The 15,260-nt window shown below is 37.2% G+C and overlaps 3 protein-coding genes and 1 non-coding gene across 8 annotated transcripts; 2 read left to right on the top strand and 2 right to left on the bottom strand.

The window, feature by feature from the left end:
- Positions 1 to 68: 68 nt before the first annotated feature.
- On the bottom strand, positions 69 to 1,256 carry LOC121741753 (probable disease resistance protein At5g45490). The gene has a single exon (XM_042134636.1). It carries the CDS (start codon positions 1,254 to 1,256, stop codon positions 69 to 71), a length of 1,188 nt encoding a protein of 395 aa, XP_041990570.1.
- A 1,073-nt stretch (positions 1,257 to 2,329) lies between these two features.
- Positions 2,330 to 3,404, bottom strand: LOC121742401. The gene is made up of 4 exons (XM_042135525.1): positions 3,059 to 3,404; positions 2,860 to 2,970; positions 2,709 to 2,789; positions 2,330 to 2,616 (listed from the first exon to the last, which is right to left on the bottom strand). The coding sequence occupies exons 1-4, from the start codon at positions 3,287 to 3,289 to the stop codon at positions 2,542 to 2,544; spliced, it is 498 nt and encodes a 165-aa protein (XP_041991459.1). The 5' UTR covers positions 3,290 to 3,404; the 3' UTR covers positions 2,330 to 2,541.
- Positions 3,405 to 5,687: 2,283 nt separating this feature from the next.
- On the top strand, positions 5,688 to 5,759 carry TRNAG-UCC. Its single transcript has one exon. It is a non-coding gene; the product is annotated as a tRNA-Gly (tRNA).
- Positions 5,760 to 9,179: 3,420 nt separating this feature from the next.
- LOC121742033 (neutral/alkaline invertase 3, chloroplastic-like) lies at positions 9,180 to 13,573 on the top strand. 5 transcript variants are annotated; one of them, XM_042135046.1, is made up of 8 exons: positions 9,180 to 9,315; positions 9,593 to 9,668; positions 9,827 to 10,467; positions 11,061 to 11,226; positions 11,308 to 11,519; positions 11,909 to 12,402; positions 12,488 to 12,536; positions 13,011 to 13,573. In XM_042135046.1, the coding sequence occupies exons 2-8, from the start codon at positions 9,662 to 9,664 to the stop codon at positions 13,332 to 13,334; spliced, it is 1,893 nt and encodes a 630-aa protein (XP_041990980.1). In that variant the 5' UTR covers positions 9,180 to 9,315; positions 9,593 to 9,661; the 3' UTR covers positions 13,335 to 13,573. The 5 variants fall into 5 exon arrangements, with proteins under 5 accessions (XP_041990980.1, XP_041990981.1, XP_041990982.1 ...); XM_042135047.1 differs by having other exon boundaries at positions 9,869 to 10,467; XM_042135050.1 differs by lacking the exon at positions 9,180 to 9,315 and adding an exon at positions 9,506 to 9,521.
- Positions 13,574 to 15,260: the final 1,687 nt, after the last annotated feature.

Consider the following 15,260-nt stretch of genomic DNA (forward strand, 5'->3'; position numbering starts at 1 on the left):
TAGGAACACACAAAAGATGAAGAAAACCAGAAAACAACATATAAAATGCAATAGCAGTACTAGGCACATTATTGATTACTATTATTAGTACTTTTTTCGTTTAATATAGGCGGTGGACCAATTTCCCCCAGCATCTTGGCCATCAATGGCAGGCCACCACACTTTTCGACAATGCCATTCTTCTCATCTTTACTTAGTTCAGTTCTCTCTTCCCACGCATCATTGAAAATATTCAAGCAGCTGTCGCGATCCGCCAGAGGCAACAGCTTGTGCACATCGATATTGTCCGCGCCAAGCATCTCCTCCAGCTCCGGCGACCTGCTCGTGACAACGAGCGTCCCTAGCGGCTGATTCAAGAAATCGAACAGCTTATGAATCTCTTCATCCATCACAAACTTGTCCTTCTCCTTCTCTATCCACACATCGTCCAGGACGACCAAGTATCTCCCGCGGCTCAGGTGGCGCTGCAGCGCCACCTGGAGCCGTTTCGGGTCGTCGCCAATCTTCTGGATGACCTGATCCTCGTAGCCGAGACAGCTCATCATCACCTTGAGGTAGTCCTTGCGATCGCACGCCTCTTCCTGGTTGTTGGACAAGCAGAGCCAGAGTCTGAGGGGGAAGTGGTCCTTCACTGGAGCGTGGTTGTAGGCCAGCTGGCAAAGCGCTGTTTTGCCAACGCCGGCCATGCCGACGATCCCAATAGGCTTTGGGGTTGGTTTCAGCAGGAGGCGCTCCATGATCTTGAGCCTGTCGTCGAAGCCATGAATGGTGGCGAGGCTCTTTGCGTGGCAGCTCCAGCGGTAGAGCTGTGGCTTCGTCGGTTCTCCTAGTTCTTGTTCGCTGGCTGCAGGTTCCTCTTCGAGATCTTTCTTGAGCTGCTTCAGATAGTTGGAAATCGTATTAATGGAGCAGGTTGCCGTGGGGCAGTTGGTTTGGGTGGAGAGGTCGTGCCACTCTGTGATAACGTTGAGGAGATTGTAGAGCTTGTCTCTTCCCGTGCCCTTCTTCTCCTTTACCTTATTCAACAACTCTTCACAATCGCGGAGAATGGAGTTCAACTTGGTTTTCAAGCCAGGACCCAACGCAACAGCAACAGCAGCTTGGGCATCCTTGATTTCTTTTTCTAGTTTCTCCTCCAGGAACCTCTCTACGATGTCATCCATTGCTCTCGTCTCGCTTTCACTGATGTTTTCTTGAATGCCTTTTTTCTCTCGCTCGCAATGAGTTATAACCACAAGGCAGGCTAGCCCCCCCATATAGCAAGCAAGGCATGCACTTTGCTTCTCAAGTAGGTGATTCTTTTATCTTTATTCACTCTTGCAACTAACGTTTTAGAAGAAAAGAAAAAGATGTGGGATAAAGCAGATTCCAAGAAACAAAGAATGAAATATGGAGATTATTTAATTATAACTACACAGATAGCATTTCCCTACACTTTCACATATTTGAATTTTATTAGAAAGCTAGCATCACTACTGAATTCTCTTTCATGGTTTGATGATATTTCCTCTCTTGCCATACAACGTCATTATCATCGTCTTCCTGTCTTTGTTTTTGTTTTTATTTTTTCGTGAATTACAGTTCATACACTCAGCACATACATTCAAGGTGGCTCGAACACCCCCAGCTTATAAGTAAAAGAAAACATTTTACCGCCCAACTTATTAGTGAGAGGAAGAATTTTGCCGATCAAATTATGCTCCTATATCATCACGTTGGTTCTATTAATTGGCTTATTCTTCCTCCCTTTGTACTTCCCATCAAAATGACCGTCATTAGCATATACTCCCTCCGTCCCTCTAAATATGAGTATTTGATTTTCGACACATGATTTTATGTAGTGTTGTTCTGTGAATTAAGTGGATAGAATATAAAGTAAGAGAGATTAAAAGTAGAGATATTAATTTTATATTAAAAATATTTTTTTTATGAGAAGAATAAAAAAAATGTTTTATTTTTAATTGAACAAAAGGAAATATTAACATTAGTTATGGAATCTTGTTGGGTTCTGGGCTCCCAGCTTGTAGAGAAAAAAGCCCAATAAAACTTGGCCCATTTTTTATTTTTTTTACTGTGTAAGAAGAAAAAGAGAGATGCACAAAAGGGTTAGAATAAGTGGAAAGTGCACCAGATTTTGTACAGCAGCAGTCTTGGTTCAGAGGTCCAAATGTTGTCCAATCTAACTAGAAATTTTATCCGAAGGTAGAAGACTCAATCAAGCTCCATTCTTACTCAATCAATCTCTTGTCCAGTTTTAAAATGATTTGTGATGCAGATGGCAAATAGAAATCGAGATCTAAAACTTTGCTTGTGAATTCAAGAACCAAAGTAAGTGTATCACATTAATTAGCCCATAATTGCACCAAACTAATGATATATCACAACAAAAGAGCAAATTTCAAATAATTCTCACACTCAGAGTCAGAAGCATATCTGTGTCTCAAACAATCTTGAAACAACATAAAACACAACATAATGCCACAAATCCCCAAAATCAGCAGTAAATTCTTGAAAATAAAAAAAGTTACTATTAAAAATTTCTCAGTGCAGGGCATCTATGTTCTTGCTAAGCTCCTCCAGCTTCTTCAGCCTCATTTTCTCACTTTCAGTCACCAACTGTCCAATAGTTCATCAAAAAATAGATGACAATATAAACATACACCTAAGTTAAAAAAAAAAAAAACTAATAAATTTCTTGAACAATTTACCTCAACTAGTTTGGCTATCAGCTGTCCCTTTTCCCTGTTCTTATGAGTAAAAGCCTCTAGAGCCTCTTTGTATTCTTTTTCCTGTCATTTTTAAATCATCAAATAAAAATATGCATCAAGAATTAGAAAAGTATTCATTGACACACCACACCTTCTTCTGGCAGGTGATTCCTAAGGGCTTTAAGTCTCGATCGATGAGGTCGATTCGCTTGCGAACAATGGCTACTTCTTTTCTCATTGGATCATGCAAGCCTTCCAGCTCCTACTAGAACACAAAATGAAGAAGCTGATTGATTACAATGAATGAGACATATGCTGAACATTAATTATTATAAACAATTTGAAATTACTTCGCGGATTAGAGCAAGGCGCTTGGTCTCTTCTTCAACGCGGCCTAGCTGCGTTTGCACTCTATCCCTGACCTCGATCTTCCTCCTCTCGATCTCCTCTTCCCGGGCGTGGAAGGCGGCTAAGGCGGAACGAGTCATCTCCTCGTCTCGGTCTTCCTTCATCATGTGGTTGGGGCTGCTTGAGTTCTTCACCTTCACCATCATCTGTGCTTGCTCTACCTGTGTTGTCATTTAATACCAATTCTACTTGTAATCTATCTTTATATATGTGTGCTGTCCTTTTGCTTTTATGTTTTCAAATCATGATTCTCTTTCCACTGTTTACAAATGGTTTGGGGATTTCTTCTTTTTAAAACCATCTTTGTCCTCCTTGCTTCACAACAAATTTTTGAAACTATATTGCCATTTAATTATTTAAATCATAACTTTCGCAATTATCTCATGCAATTAAAATTTATGATTTATATTTAGTTTGTCAATGCCTTAGACTCGAGTGTTTTTTTAAAATTTTTTACATACTAATTTTTTGTGTTTTACTATTAACAGATCCTGCGATTAACTGATAATGTTAGAACCCGCTACAAAAATTTATTTCTGAAATTCTTGGTTTAATATTTTCTATTTATGATTTTATTTTATTTTTTTTAAATGTGTTGCCATACAAGTCTATGTATAAACTATATAGGGGACCTCTTTTCTGGTGAAGATACTGTTTTCTTAAGTGGGTACGCTGCAAATTCTACTAACTACTTCACTTTGTATGTGGTGAATTCTCTCAACTTATTTCAACCATATTTGAAAACCTCAGTAAAAAGTTGCCAAAAATAAACCAAAAGGTGTGTAAATGGCATTTGTTGAAGAGTCACTATTGGTAAGCAAATCTTTTATTTTCTTACATGTTACACAACAATTTCTTTAATATAAACAAGAGCTTATTGACATTCCATCCTTCTCGCTAATCCAGATACGGTCACAACTTACACACATTTTACACATTCTTGTAGCTAATTTCGAGTTTGGCTAATCTTATTTTAACGAGCTTATTTTATAAGGTGTTTGAAGACCTTATTAGTTTAGATTTTTTTTAACTTTGTTCTTGCAGAGTGCTTGTGTAAAAAGTCTGTTGTACTAAATAGACGGTAAGAGTTTACCCACTTAAACATCAAAATAGAAAAATAAATTGAAAGACTTAGGTGCCAAGACAAAGTAGGAGAGAAATCCTCTCTTTATCAGTTAATTATTACACTTCAAACTGAGGCTTGTGTTAGGGACTTCAACTTTTGCAACTTTTATTCTCGTATTGTTATTTAGTAGAAAATCGATATCGACAAAAAAGAAAAGATCGATCAAGTTTTTAATTGGTTTGTTTTCAAGTGGAACAGTTGAAAGAACCCTAATTTTGAATAGATGAATATGTGTTGCTACTTTTAAGATTTTGTATAAGATGTTTTGATTGTGAGGTTGTATTAATAATGTACCAATTGAGAACTTAACTTGTCTTGCGTAAAGTGGATATTATTGCTATTCTTATTGCAAAATCGCCATCTGGTTTAATTTTTCATCATTATTTAGGCCCACATTTATTCTGTATGTTGTAACAAGTTTGAAAGCATTTGTACGATGCAGATTGTCTAGATTTCCCACATAAAGTTTTAAGGAAACAACTCATTTTTTTCTTATCATTTTTATGGTTATTTAGTTTGAAACATTCAACTAACAGTCAAAAGACATGCAAACAAAGCAAATTCCAGAAACTATTTAAATAAAATAAGTTCAGAAAAATATTATACGCCAAAAAGACAAACCATATCGAATTTTGTATGAATTACATCGGCTAATAAAGCAGGAAATGATTTATAAATTTTAAAAATACATTTTAGCATCATTAGATTAAATTAGTAACTAATATAGAGTGTTCCCCATATATTGAATTAGTATAACACAATAATCACCGTACTAAAATATAATATCTCTTCCAGGAAACAGAACGATCGCGAGATCATAATTATTAGTAGTATTTGTTTTCTTTTGGAATGTGATAAAAGATCTCCATTTTATTCAGGATTAACTTTTGCATCACATTTATGCACCATCACAAGCTTCATAATTATGGAGACAGCCTAAGGCTTCCTATTTTTGGAGGCAATAATTTCTGTTAAATCATTTCTGCTCTCATAGTACTAAATTCCATTCTGTTTCTGCAGATCACAAGAATTCAGCAAAACTAAAACAAAACTTGGATGACTAACTTCAAAAATAATTTAGTCCCAACTCCCATGTGATACAAAAAAAAAAGCAAATACTCCATCAAAATAGTTAGGAAACACCAAAAGAAAAGAAAAGCTATATATCACTTACTGATAATCACAATCTATATGAATTCAAGACAAGCTACTATAATTGTTAATGATATTAATCCCTTTTATTTCAAGAGAGGATGTGAGATATAACGAAAATAAAAACACGTTTGCCGGCAGTCAAACCCGGGTCTATTGCTTGGAAGGCAATTATCTTAACCATTGAACTACAAGCACTGGACGACTTCCTTTCAGAATTATAGAAATTAGATTTATTAATAATTGCATATAGTACTTCGGCAATGTAGATTATATTTGGAGTATGTCATCCAGCGTTTGTAGTCCAACGGTTAGGATAATTGTCTTCCAAGCAATAGACCCTGGTTCGACTCCAGGCAAAAGCATTTTTATTTTTTTCTACTAATCTGATACTGTAATATAACAGAAGTAAGTACTTTATCTTTTTGCCTTTGAACTCAGCCATTTGGAGGCTGCTATAAGTCTATTACCCTGGATGGTAATAATTAAGTAAAACCAAGTAGGAAGAGGTCAAGAGGAGGCACTATCAACAACCAAATTTGTAAATATTTTAAAATTTAATCAAATTAGAATATGTCAGACTTAGAAGGGGCGAAATAAAATTTATCAGATCCTAGAAATGAAATAAAATTTGTCAGACTTAATTAGAAGTGGCGGATCCAGGCTCCTAGAAGTGCTAGTTATTGTGCTCAAATGCAAAGTTAAGATGGACTGACTGACCTTACAATGTGGTTTGAAGGCTTCAAGGAAGAAGCGACGAAGCTTCCATTTCAATTCAATGACCTTTCGCCGAGTAGGGTTTGAATACAATGGATTTCAAAAACTTGTCCACGCATTTAAAGGAGATCAGAAATGGGGCTGAACCCAAATGCGCTTGTGAAAACAAAATTGAAGTACTACCAGCTACGAAGCACACGTTGAGAGTCATATTCATCAAAGAACAATATGAAACAAATTAAAAACCAAGAATTGAAGCAACACCTCTCGATGACTTAAAAGCACGGCAGATAAGAGATGCTTAAGAGGCTAAAAGATTTTATCGAAAATAGGAAGAAGTCCGCAATAGTGAGCTTGAAGAAGAATGAAGAACTCTCTATTAGACTTTTACGCTTGTCATGGCCTTAGAGAGCAAAATGATACGTTAAAACTCTTAAATCTTGTCTCACATTTACTCGGTGATAATCTTAGTTCCTCTATATAACCCTCCCTCTTATAAGGCATTTGAAGGGGTGAGTGGCCCATTAGAGCACCCACAACCGTGCTCTTGCCAACGAGCACGGTTGTGGGCCCGACGTCACTATTCCTGCCCGCTCTTAGGCAAGAGCACAACACCCACAAAATTAAAAATTACATAATTAAAATACTAAAAATTAAAAATTACATAATTAAATTCGTAAAATTAAAAAAATCCGCTACGCATTGCCGAATTTCGCCCACATGTGTTTGATTAGGTCTTCTTGTAGCTCAACATGGGTTCGGGTATCGCGCATTGTGTGTCTTGTTTCGATCCTCTCACCCATCGTCGTAGCGCTTGAGCTTCCGGCTTCATCCTCGTCGTAGAAGCTAGCCGCCCTCGGTCCTTCGTCGGCTATAATCATGTTGTGTAAGATAATATACGTGTACATGATGTCGGCGATATTGTTCAAGTACCACAGCCGAGCCAGGGCCTTCACAATGTTGAATCGGGTTTGAAGGACCCCAAAGGCTCTTTCGACGTCTTTTCACGCGGACTCTTGACGCTGCCTAAAAAGAACCTGTCTCGGGTCTTGCGGGTTGCTGAGCGTCTTCACGAAAGTCGACCACCTTGGGTAGATACCATCGGCGAGATAATAACCCATGTGGTATGTATTTCTGTTGACGGTGAAGTCGATCGCCGGTGCTACACCATTCAACACATCATTGAAGAGGGGTGAAGAATAGAGCACGTTCAAGTCGTTGTTGGATCCGACAACGCCGAAATATGCATGCCAAATCCATAGGCGGTAGTCGGCGACCGCCTCAAGGATAAGTGTTGGGTCGCCGCCTTTGTGGCCGCTTAAGTGTTGCCCCCTCCAAGCAGTCGGGCAATTCTTCCACCTCCAATGCATGCAGTCAATGCTGCCAAGCATTTCGGGAAAGCCATGGACTGATTCGTGAAGACGAAGCAACCGTTGGCAATCATCGGTGGTGGGTGCCCGAATGAATTCATCACCGAAAGCTATACGAACGCTCTCGCAAAAAATTTTAAGACAAAGGATTCCAGTGGACTCACCGACAAGCAAATACTCGTCGAAGAGTGATAAGGCTAATTTCATGCATTGGTTAGGAGGATAAACTCATGCATTTACGGGGTCTAACGCATTTTTTAAGCTAGGTGTGTGGAAGATATCGCCATGCCAAGGAAGAAAGGAAGACAATTGTCTGGCGAAGGAAATATGGCAATAAAGTGAGCATTATGAAGGAAAAATAGCCAGACGGAGGAGATCGCTAAGCTGAAGGGCAGAACAGAGATTTCAAGTGAAGGCTTCTAGAAGATCACCTCTGCATCTATATAAGAGAGAGCATGCAATTTACAGAGGGAGAGAGAAAATTTTCTTTTGGCTCTCAGCTCACTCGCACACACTTCTACACACTTGGGTTTCGGAATTTGAGAGGGGTTCGAGTTTCACTTTCGGTTTGATGTTGCGTACCACCGTCCTCACGTAGGGCGAAGAAACAATTTACTGTTTTCATTTCAGTTTCTGCTGTGAATTTCACCGAGTCTTCGTTGTTCGAAGCTCGGCTTTTGTTGACTGTTGAAATACTATTGATTCTTCTATGCAATTTCTATTTTCCGTTATGATGATGTTGATTTCGAGTATGGATGATGTTTGTTTCTGAGTTTGTGGTTGTTTACTTGAATGGATGCGCATCTGGACCTGTTTGGAAGAATTCAACACGGGCGGACAATGTGTTGACAATATGCATAAACAGGCGCTTTGACATGCGAAAACGGCGCCTGAAGTAATCCGCCAGAAACCGCGGCGGGTCGGCAAAATAGTCGGCAACGAGCCTTTCATGGGCTCCCTCCCGGTCACGATGGATGTAGCGGCGAGTTGATCTAGTTGGTTGAGGAGGAGGGGCGGGGGTATTCGCTGCGACATATGCATCATAAGTGGCACGATGTTGTGTGTAGTATTCTTGTTCTTCGCGCTCCGCTTTCGCAATAAGATGGGTGAAATCCATTTGAGGTTTTGAGTGAGAGATGAAGGTGTAGATAAGTTGTATGAAAAATATGAATGAGAGATGATTTGATGTGGAAAATGAAAGATGAATGTGTGTATTTATAGATGATTTTGGGGAAAAAAATAAATAAAAAAATACAGAAAAACGGGCAAAAATGGCCATTTTTTGGGGATTGGGAAAATATTTTTTTTATTTTTAATCGGTTTTTATAATTAAAAACCGAATTTTTGAAAAAATAAATAAAAATATTCAAATGCAACGGCATAGCCGTTGCCCAATCGCAGCACGACACGTCACCTGCTCGCTGGCACGGACGTGCTCGATGCATCGAGTAGCGCCGTAACAGCGGCGCGAGCGCAGCGGCGGACGACGTCTTCCGTGCCTAAAGATAATGGTGTCATTACTTAACTTGTGTGACTATTGGCTAATGCATGATCTGTTAGATTACCCTTTGCTGGTTGAATTCAAATATAGACAAAAATCTCAATGCACGTGTAATTATTTTAGACATAATCTTATTGTTTTTTATATCCAATTTATCTATTTATTTAGTAATTTTAGCATAGTAGTAATAAGAGATAAGATAGCTCACCTCCTCCCTTCTCTTCCGCCGTGTCAACCCTCTATCTCGTGGCGGCGCCGCCCAAATTCCGCTGGCAACCCCCTAGTCAAAACAGTCTCCAACAAAATAAAAAAAAGGCCACCTCCACAAATCAAGTGAGCAACTAGATCAACTGTTGTTCTGTTTATATCATTCGCTGCGTAACTTCTTTTTTCAGAAAATCGTTTTTTTTAATTGTGCGAATGGGACCTTTCTAGATTTCGACATTTGGCTTCTCCAGTTTTTTTCCTATTCATGAAATGAAAATTATGCGATAATTGAAATGTAGAGAAGATGGCATGATTTTTGCAAATCGCGTGAGGTTTTTTTTCGTTTCGTTTTTCGTCACTTCGCTACCACCGGATTATGCAGCGTTATTATTTCTCTGAATAGGGTTTGTTTGGATTGAGTCATCAAGCAACGCATACGAAAAGGGGGATACAGCGCTACGAATTGGAAAACATGATAGGTTTTACCATTGTACTGTAGTTCATTTGATCGATCCGTGGTCTATGTTGAATCATACTACTACTCAACTTAGAAATTGATGTTTCGTATAAATAAATATGTATTGGTTTGATTGTCTTGTTTACGTATTATCAATGGTTATGGCATTTATTTTTGTAGGAATATTGAAGCTGAGACGATTCCCAAACTATATTTTTGCAGTTCCAATGGCTGTCTCACCCTCAGAAGCAGCCCCTCGAGTTTTGCCTGGGGCGGTGCCATTCCAGGTCTTTAGAAATTTGAGATCAGCTTCACGGCTTTCCTTTAAGTATGGTAGCCAAAATGATAGATCCGTATCACAAAAGAACCAGGGCAATTGCTTAAATTCTTTGCGTTGCAATTGCATCGGGAGAGAAAGTGCTCGAGAGACTTCTAGAGAGGACATAAGTAAAAGGTTGGTTAATGATATAGCCAAGGATCTTGATGATCAAAGGCTTGAAGCAGCACAACATTTGAAACATGAGAAGGAAGGTCCTCGGCATGGTGATGAATTGGCATCTGATACAGCAGTTGGCCAAACTATTAGTAGAACGGATGCAAATTCTTTGGAGGAAGAAGCGTGGAATCTATTGCGAGCATCAATGGTGTATTATTGTGGCAGTCCAGTCGGGACCATTGCTGCAAATGATCCAAGTGACTCGAATATGCTTAACTACGATCAAGTGTTTATACGTGATTTTGTACCTTCGGGGATTGCTTTCCTGTTGAATGGAGAATATGAAATTGTTAGGAACTTCATCCTTCACACGCTTCAGCTGCAGGTAATGTTCATTATTCTGATTAGCCATATTTGAATATGCCACTTACAGCTCCTCAACTCTAGTCATTGGTTCTGTTATAGTATCATATTACTATCCTAAATGAATGAGTTGTCCATTTTATCCATTTCTATGTTTTGAAAGAAAAGCATGGGCTTTTTTAATTTTACTAATTATAAGGCATCAACAAATTGCACTTTTTGCATGTTCATGAGTTATTTACTGGTTTTTCTCTATGCATTCTTAGGGCCACTGAAATTAATTAATGCATTCCCAGTTGTAAATACTTATTATATGTACATTAAAGTTTTAGAAATCCAATTGCTCTTTTCTTTGTTTCGTGCTGCAGGTTCATTGGTTGCCATGATTGCATCTGTTTTTAAATAGTTGTACATAATAATACAAGCTTCCATATTATACTAGTCAACTTTACACTGGATCTGAAATATTACACATTTCCTTTGTACCCTGCATTGGTGTTTCTACAATGAAAGAGAGAGATGATCATAACAAATGATCATAGCAAAATTGACTTTCTGTATTTTTGGTCTTGCTGTTTTTTGTTTTGAATAAATATCTTTCTTCTATATGAACAGAGTTGGGAGAAAACTATAGATTGCCATAGTCCTGGACAAGGACTAATGCCAGCAAGTTTTAAAGTACGTGTTGTGCCACTAGATGGTGATGATTCTGCAACTGAAGAGGTGTTAGATCCCGACTTTGGAGAGGCTGCAATTGGTCGGGTGGCGCCAGTTGATTCTGGTTGGTACATTTTGCTCTCATTATGGCATTTCTGACTATCTGGAATCTGGGCATGTTGAACATCATTACTGTGCTGCTCAGGTTTATGGTGGATCATATTGTTACGTGCATATGGAAAAAGTTCAGGAGACCTTTCTGTCCAGCAAAGGATTGATGTACAGACTGGCATTAAGATGATTTTAAAGCTTTGTTTGGCAGATGGTTTCGATATGTTTCCAACCTTGTTAGTAACAGATGGATCTTGCATGATAGATCGCCGCATGGGAATCCATGGCCACCCACTCGAAATTCAGGTTTTCTTTATTCTTTCTTCTATTGCAATCATGACTCTCAAATGCCTTATTATACAAGGTTTTCTGTCCTCTGTAGCAAAATGTTCATATGTAAGTGTTCATGATTAAATGAAATTTCTCCCAGCCATGCGCCTCATTGATCCTTGGTCAAGAAATATACTGCTACTAAAGTTGGCTGTAAATCACTAAGATTTTGCTTCTTAGAATCATAAGCAAGAAATTCCTAGTATTTATCTAATGAAGCACAATTACTAAGTTTTAACCCACTAGCTTTAAATTATGCATAGATGTGCTTCCCTCCCCTCCCTTTCTTCTAGATGGATCTTTTTCAGTTAGTAATTTCTTTTTCAGTTAGTAATTCCTAGTTAGTATACCTTTATATCTTGCAGGCATTATTCTATTCTGCTCTGCTTTGTGCACGTGAAATGCTTGCTCCTGAGGAAGCTTCTGCAGACCTCACGATGGCACTGAACAACCGGTTAGTTGCTTTATCAATTCACATCCGGGAGTACTACTGGATTGATATGAAGAAACTGAATGAAATTTATCGATACAAGACAGAAGAGTACTCGTTTGATGCAATCAACAAGTTCAACATCTACCCAGATCAAATTTCTCCCTGGCTTGTGGACTGGATGCCCCAAAGAGGAGGCTATCTTATTGGAAACCTGCAGCCGGCACATATGGACTTCCGATTCTTCTCACTTGGAAATCTATGGGCTATAGCATGCAGCCTTGCCACCACTCAGCAGTCACATGCTATATTGGATCTTATTGAAGCCAAATGGTCTGATCTTGTTAGCAACATGCCGTTGAAAATTTGTTACCCAGCGTTAGAGGGTCAGGAATGGAGCATAATCACAGGAAGTGATCCAAAGAACACGTAATGTTTTCTTTTTCAAGTCTCTTGTTGCATTAGTTGGACTTTGTTTTTCATAGAATGATATGTATTGTTTGTGTTTGTGCAGGCCTTGGTCTTACCACAATGGAGGTTCGTGGCCTACATTGCTCTGGCAGGTAAAGTCCAATCTGTTACACACACTTCTTGTTCATGCTAGTTTTGTTCTTGTTTTCCCGTGGACTAATCTATCACAATTATTCTTCAAATTATGAAGTTGAATGTACTGCATAAACACGCACAGTAATTTGCTGAGGGTTACTCTAAAAAAGATTGTAGGCTCGAATGCATTTGAAGATATCTGCTTCTGTTATCTCTGATTCGCTTTTTTATGTTCCGCATCAGTCATCATTTGAATTCAGTGTTTCAAAATGACCCTAATGCAAGCAAAGATATCAACTGGAAAAGGATTGTTGAGCAAAATTACTAGTTTTGTGATACTAACAATATCATGCTCTTATTTGCTGTTTATCATGGTTGCTGTTATGTGGAGACACAGACTACAACCGGGGTTATTTACTTCCCTCTATGACCAATAGTTGAACTGCAAGTTCGGTTTGTTTTTCTAATCCTTGAAATCTTTGGTCTTTCAGCTGACAGTGGCATGTTTAAAAATGAATAGACCAGAGATTGCTGAAAATGCAATCAAGATTGCTGAAAAACGCCTGGCAAAGGATAAGTGGCCAGAGTACTACGACACCAAGGGAGCAAGATTCATAGGGAAACAGGCGCGACTGTTCCAGAGCTGGTCTATTGCAGGTTATCTGGTGGCAAAACTCCTCATGAAAAACCCAAGTGCTGCTAACATTCTAGTGAGTGTTGAAGATGCAGAGCTTTTGAATGTCTTCTCTTGTGCACTGAATGCTAATCCAAGGGGAAAACGTCGAAAGGGACCCAAACAGAGCTTTATCATATGACTTGCTGCTATATAATCCCGAGTATCTTTCCACTTGTGGTTGCAGATTTTGAAGCCGGCAACAAATCTCATCAAGTTTTTTCATGAGTTGCCCCTCAAATTCTTGTGTCGAATTCTAAAGTCACTGTACATCAAATAAGCCCTGATATGTATATGAATATTAAAGTGACAATCTGACTTGCTATATCCTATCAACATATTTTTTACAAATGAAAATACAGTATAAAATTTCACTTCCAACTAGATATAGTACTACTATACACAGACATAATCTTCAAATAAACAAGATAAAAATAATCATATTACGGAGTCATTTAAAATTAGATAGGATTTCTTTTACATTTTCTTGATTATTAATTAAATTTTGTTAACAGTGAACATTATAAATTAAATTTACTATGGTAGTGTTTGGTTTCATAGATAAAATGGTACCAAGATATATTCTAGGATTAAATTGTAAAATTATTTTTGTTATAGGGTTGACTATGATTAATTCTCACATGATTATTCATCTAAGAATTGAGTTGTGGGATTCAATGTCATGAATCAAACACACTGCATATTTTATCTCGAGATATAATCTTGCGAACCTATATGAATGATTACATATTATTTTAAAATATAATTGTAATTAATAATAATAAGATTATCTAAAAGTTCATTTTGTTACATTAAATCCTCTCTATTATATCATGAAATTAAGTTATGAAGTAATTAAGTTATGATCATACTTTTTATTTATGCAGATTGTCTTATCTATAGTACTACTACATATCAAGAAAAAAGATAAGCAATTCAATCAAATTTTAAATGTCTAGAGTAATATGATTATTCTTTTTTACTATTGACTTAAAGATTATGTATATATGTTTATTTACATAAAGATTAGCATAGTTTCCATAATTTAATATTATGCTTTATCTGAAAAATTAAATATGTTTCCATAATTTATATATTTAGTCGGAAGTGAAATTTTATATATTACCGCTTATCAAAAATGTATTAATAAGACATACCCAATGAGATTGCTATGTTGGTATACTATGACCACTGAATATTTTTTTCAATTACGAAATGTACGCCAAATTCTATTTCTTAATTGTCAAGATTTATGATCTCCATCATAACGAAATTTCTCAAGGAGCAAAGAGTTGTAACGCTCCAAAATTTAAAAGTTGATTTGAGTGAGTACAATAAGAATAAAATAATAGGAGTACTATAATTTTTTTTAAAAATAACGGTAAAGAATTTTAAATCAATCTGTAATATACTAAAATATGAGAAGTTAAATAATGTTCGGCCTTTTCATTTTAATTGTTACTTAGTGCATGCATAGTTATTGAGTAGTTAGTTGTTAAAACTAGATAATGAGTTGGTTTATCTTTAGTTACGTAGTAAGTGCGACCAGAAGAAATAACAAAACACACACACACTCTCTCTCTCTCTCTCTCGCTTCAACACCCAAGATCAGATCCTTGCGAAATTAAGGTAGGAATTCTAGAAGTGGTTTAAGACTAAATCATCAGAAGTTGTATGGTGAGAAGGGGCTGAACAATCAAGAAATAAAAAAATTGGAGAAGATGAAATGAACTACAGTGGCTACCGAGGTGGATTGAGGAAGAAGATGACACGATTAAATAAGTTAATACTAAAACAATTAATATTAATACTAGTATTATTCTAAAATTTTGCTTGTGCTTAATGTGACAAGATGTTCTGTTTCTTAAAAAATGCCGGTTCATTTGTTGGCTGTTGATTTAAATTATATATGCAATACTTTCTTAAAATTCATTACGATTTGTTTGAAATATACTACTATGAATTTCTTTGAAAAATGTGCTGTGTTAAATTTGTACTTTTATTTAGAGTGTTAACTAAATTTCAAATTCCAATTAATGAGTTCAACAAAATTTAAATTTTCTTCTCC

Source organism: Salvia splendens, chromosome 7 (genome assembly GCF_004379255.2).
Source record: "Salvia splendens isolate huo1 chromosome 7, SspV2, whole genome shotgun sequence".
NCBI lineage: Eukaryota > Viridiplantae > Streptophyta > Magnoliopsida > Lamiales > Lamiaceae > Salvia > Salvia splendens.

What these genes read in the sequence shown, in the direction of transcription:
- LOC121741753 (XM_042134636.1), bottom strand. Translation starts at nt 1,256, where the DNA reads ATGGGGGGGCTAGCCTGCCTTGTGGTTATAACTCATTGCGAGCGAGAG.
- LOC121742401 (XM_042135525.1), bottom strand. Translation starts at nt 3,289, where the DNA reads ATGACAACACAGGTAGAGCAAGCACAGATGATGGTGAAGGTGAAGAAC. An exon ending in GCCTTGCTCTAATCCGCGAA is followed by an intron (nt 2,971 to 3,058) that starts GTAATTTCAAAT and finishes GTGTTCTAGTAG; the next exon opens with GAGCTGGAAGGCTTGCATGA. An exon ending in TGATAGCCAAACTAGTTGAG is followed by an intron (nt 2,617 to 2,708) that starts GTAAATTGTTCA and finishes ACTATTGGACAG; the next exon opens with TTGGTGACTGAAAGTGAGAA.
- LOC121742033 (XM_042135046.1), top strand. An exon ending in TTCACACGCTTCAGCTGCAG is followed by an intron (nt 10,468 to 11,060) that starts GTAATGTTCATT and finishes CTATATGAACAG; the next exon opens with AGTTGGGAGAAAACTATAGA. An exon ending in GCCACCCACTCGAAATTCAG is followed by an intron (nt 11,520 to 11,908) that starts GTTTTCTTTATT and finishes TATATCTTGCAG; the next exon opens with GCATTATTCTATTCTGCTCT.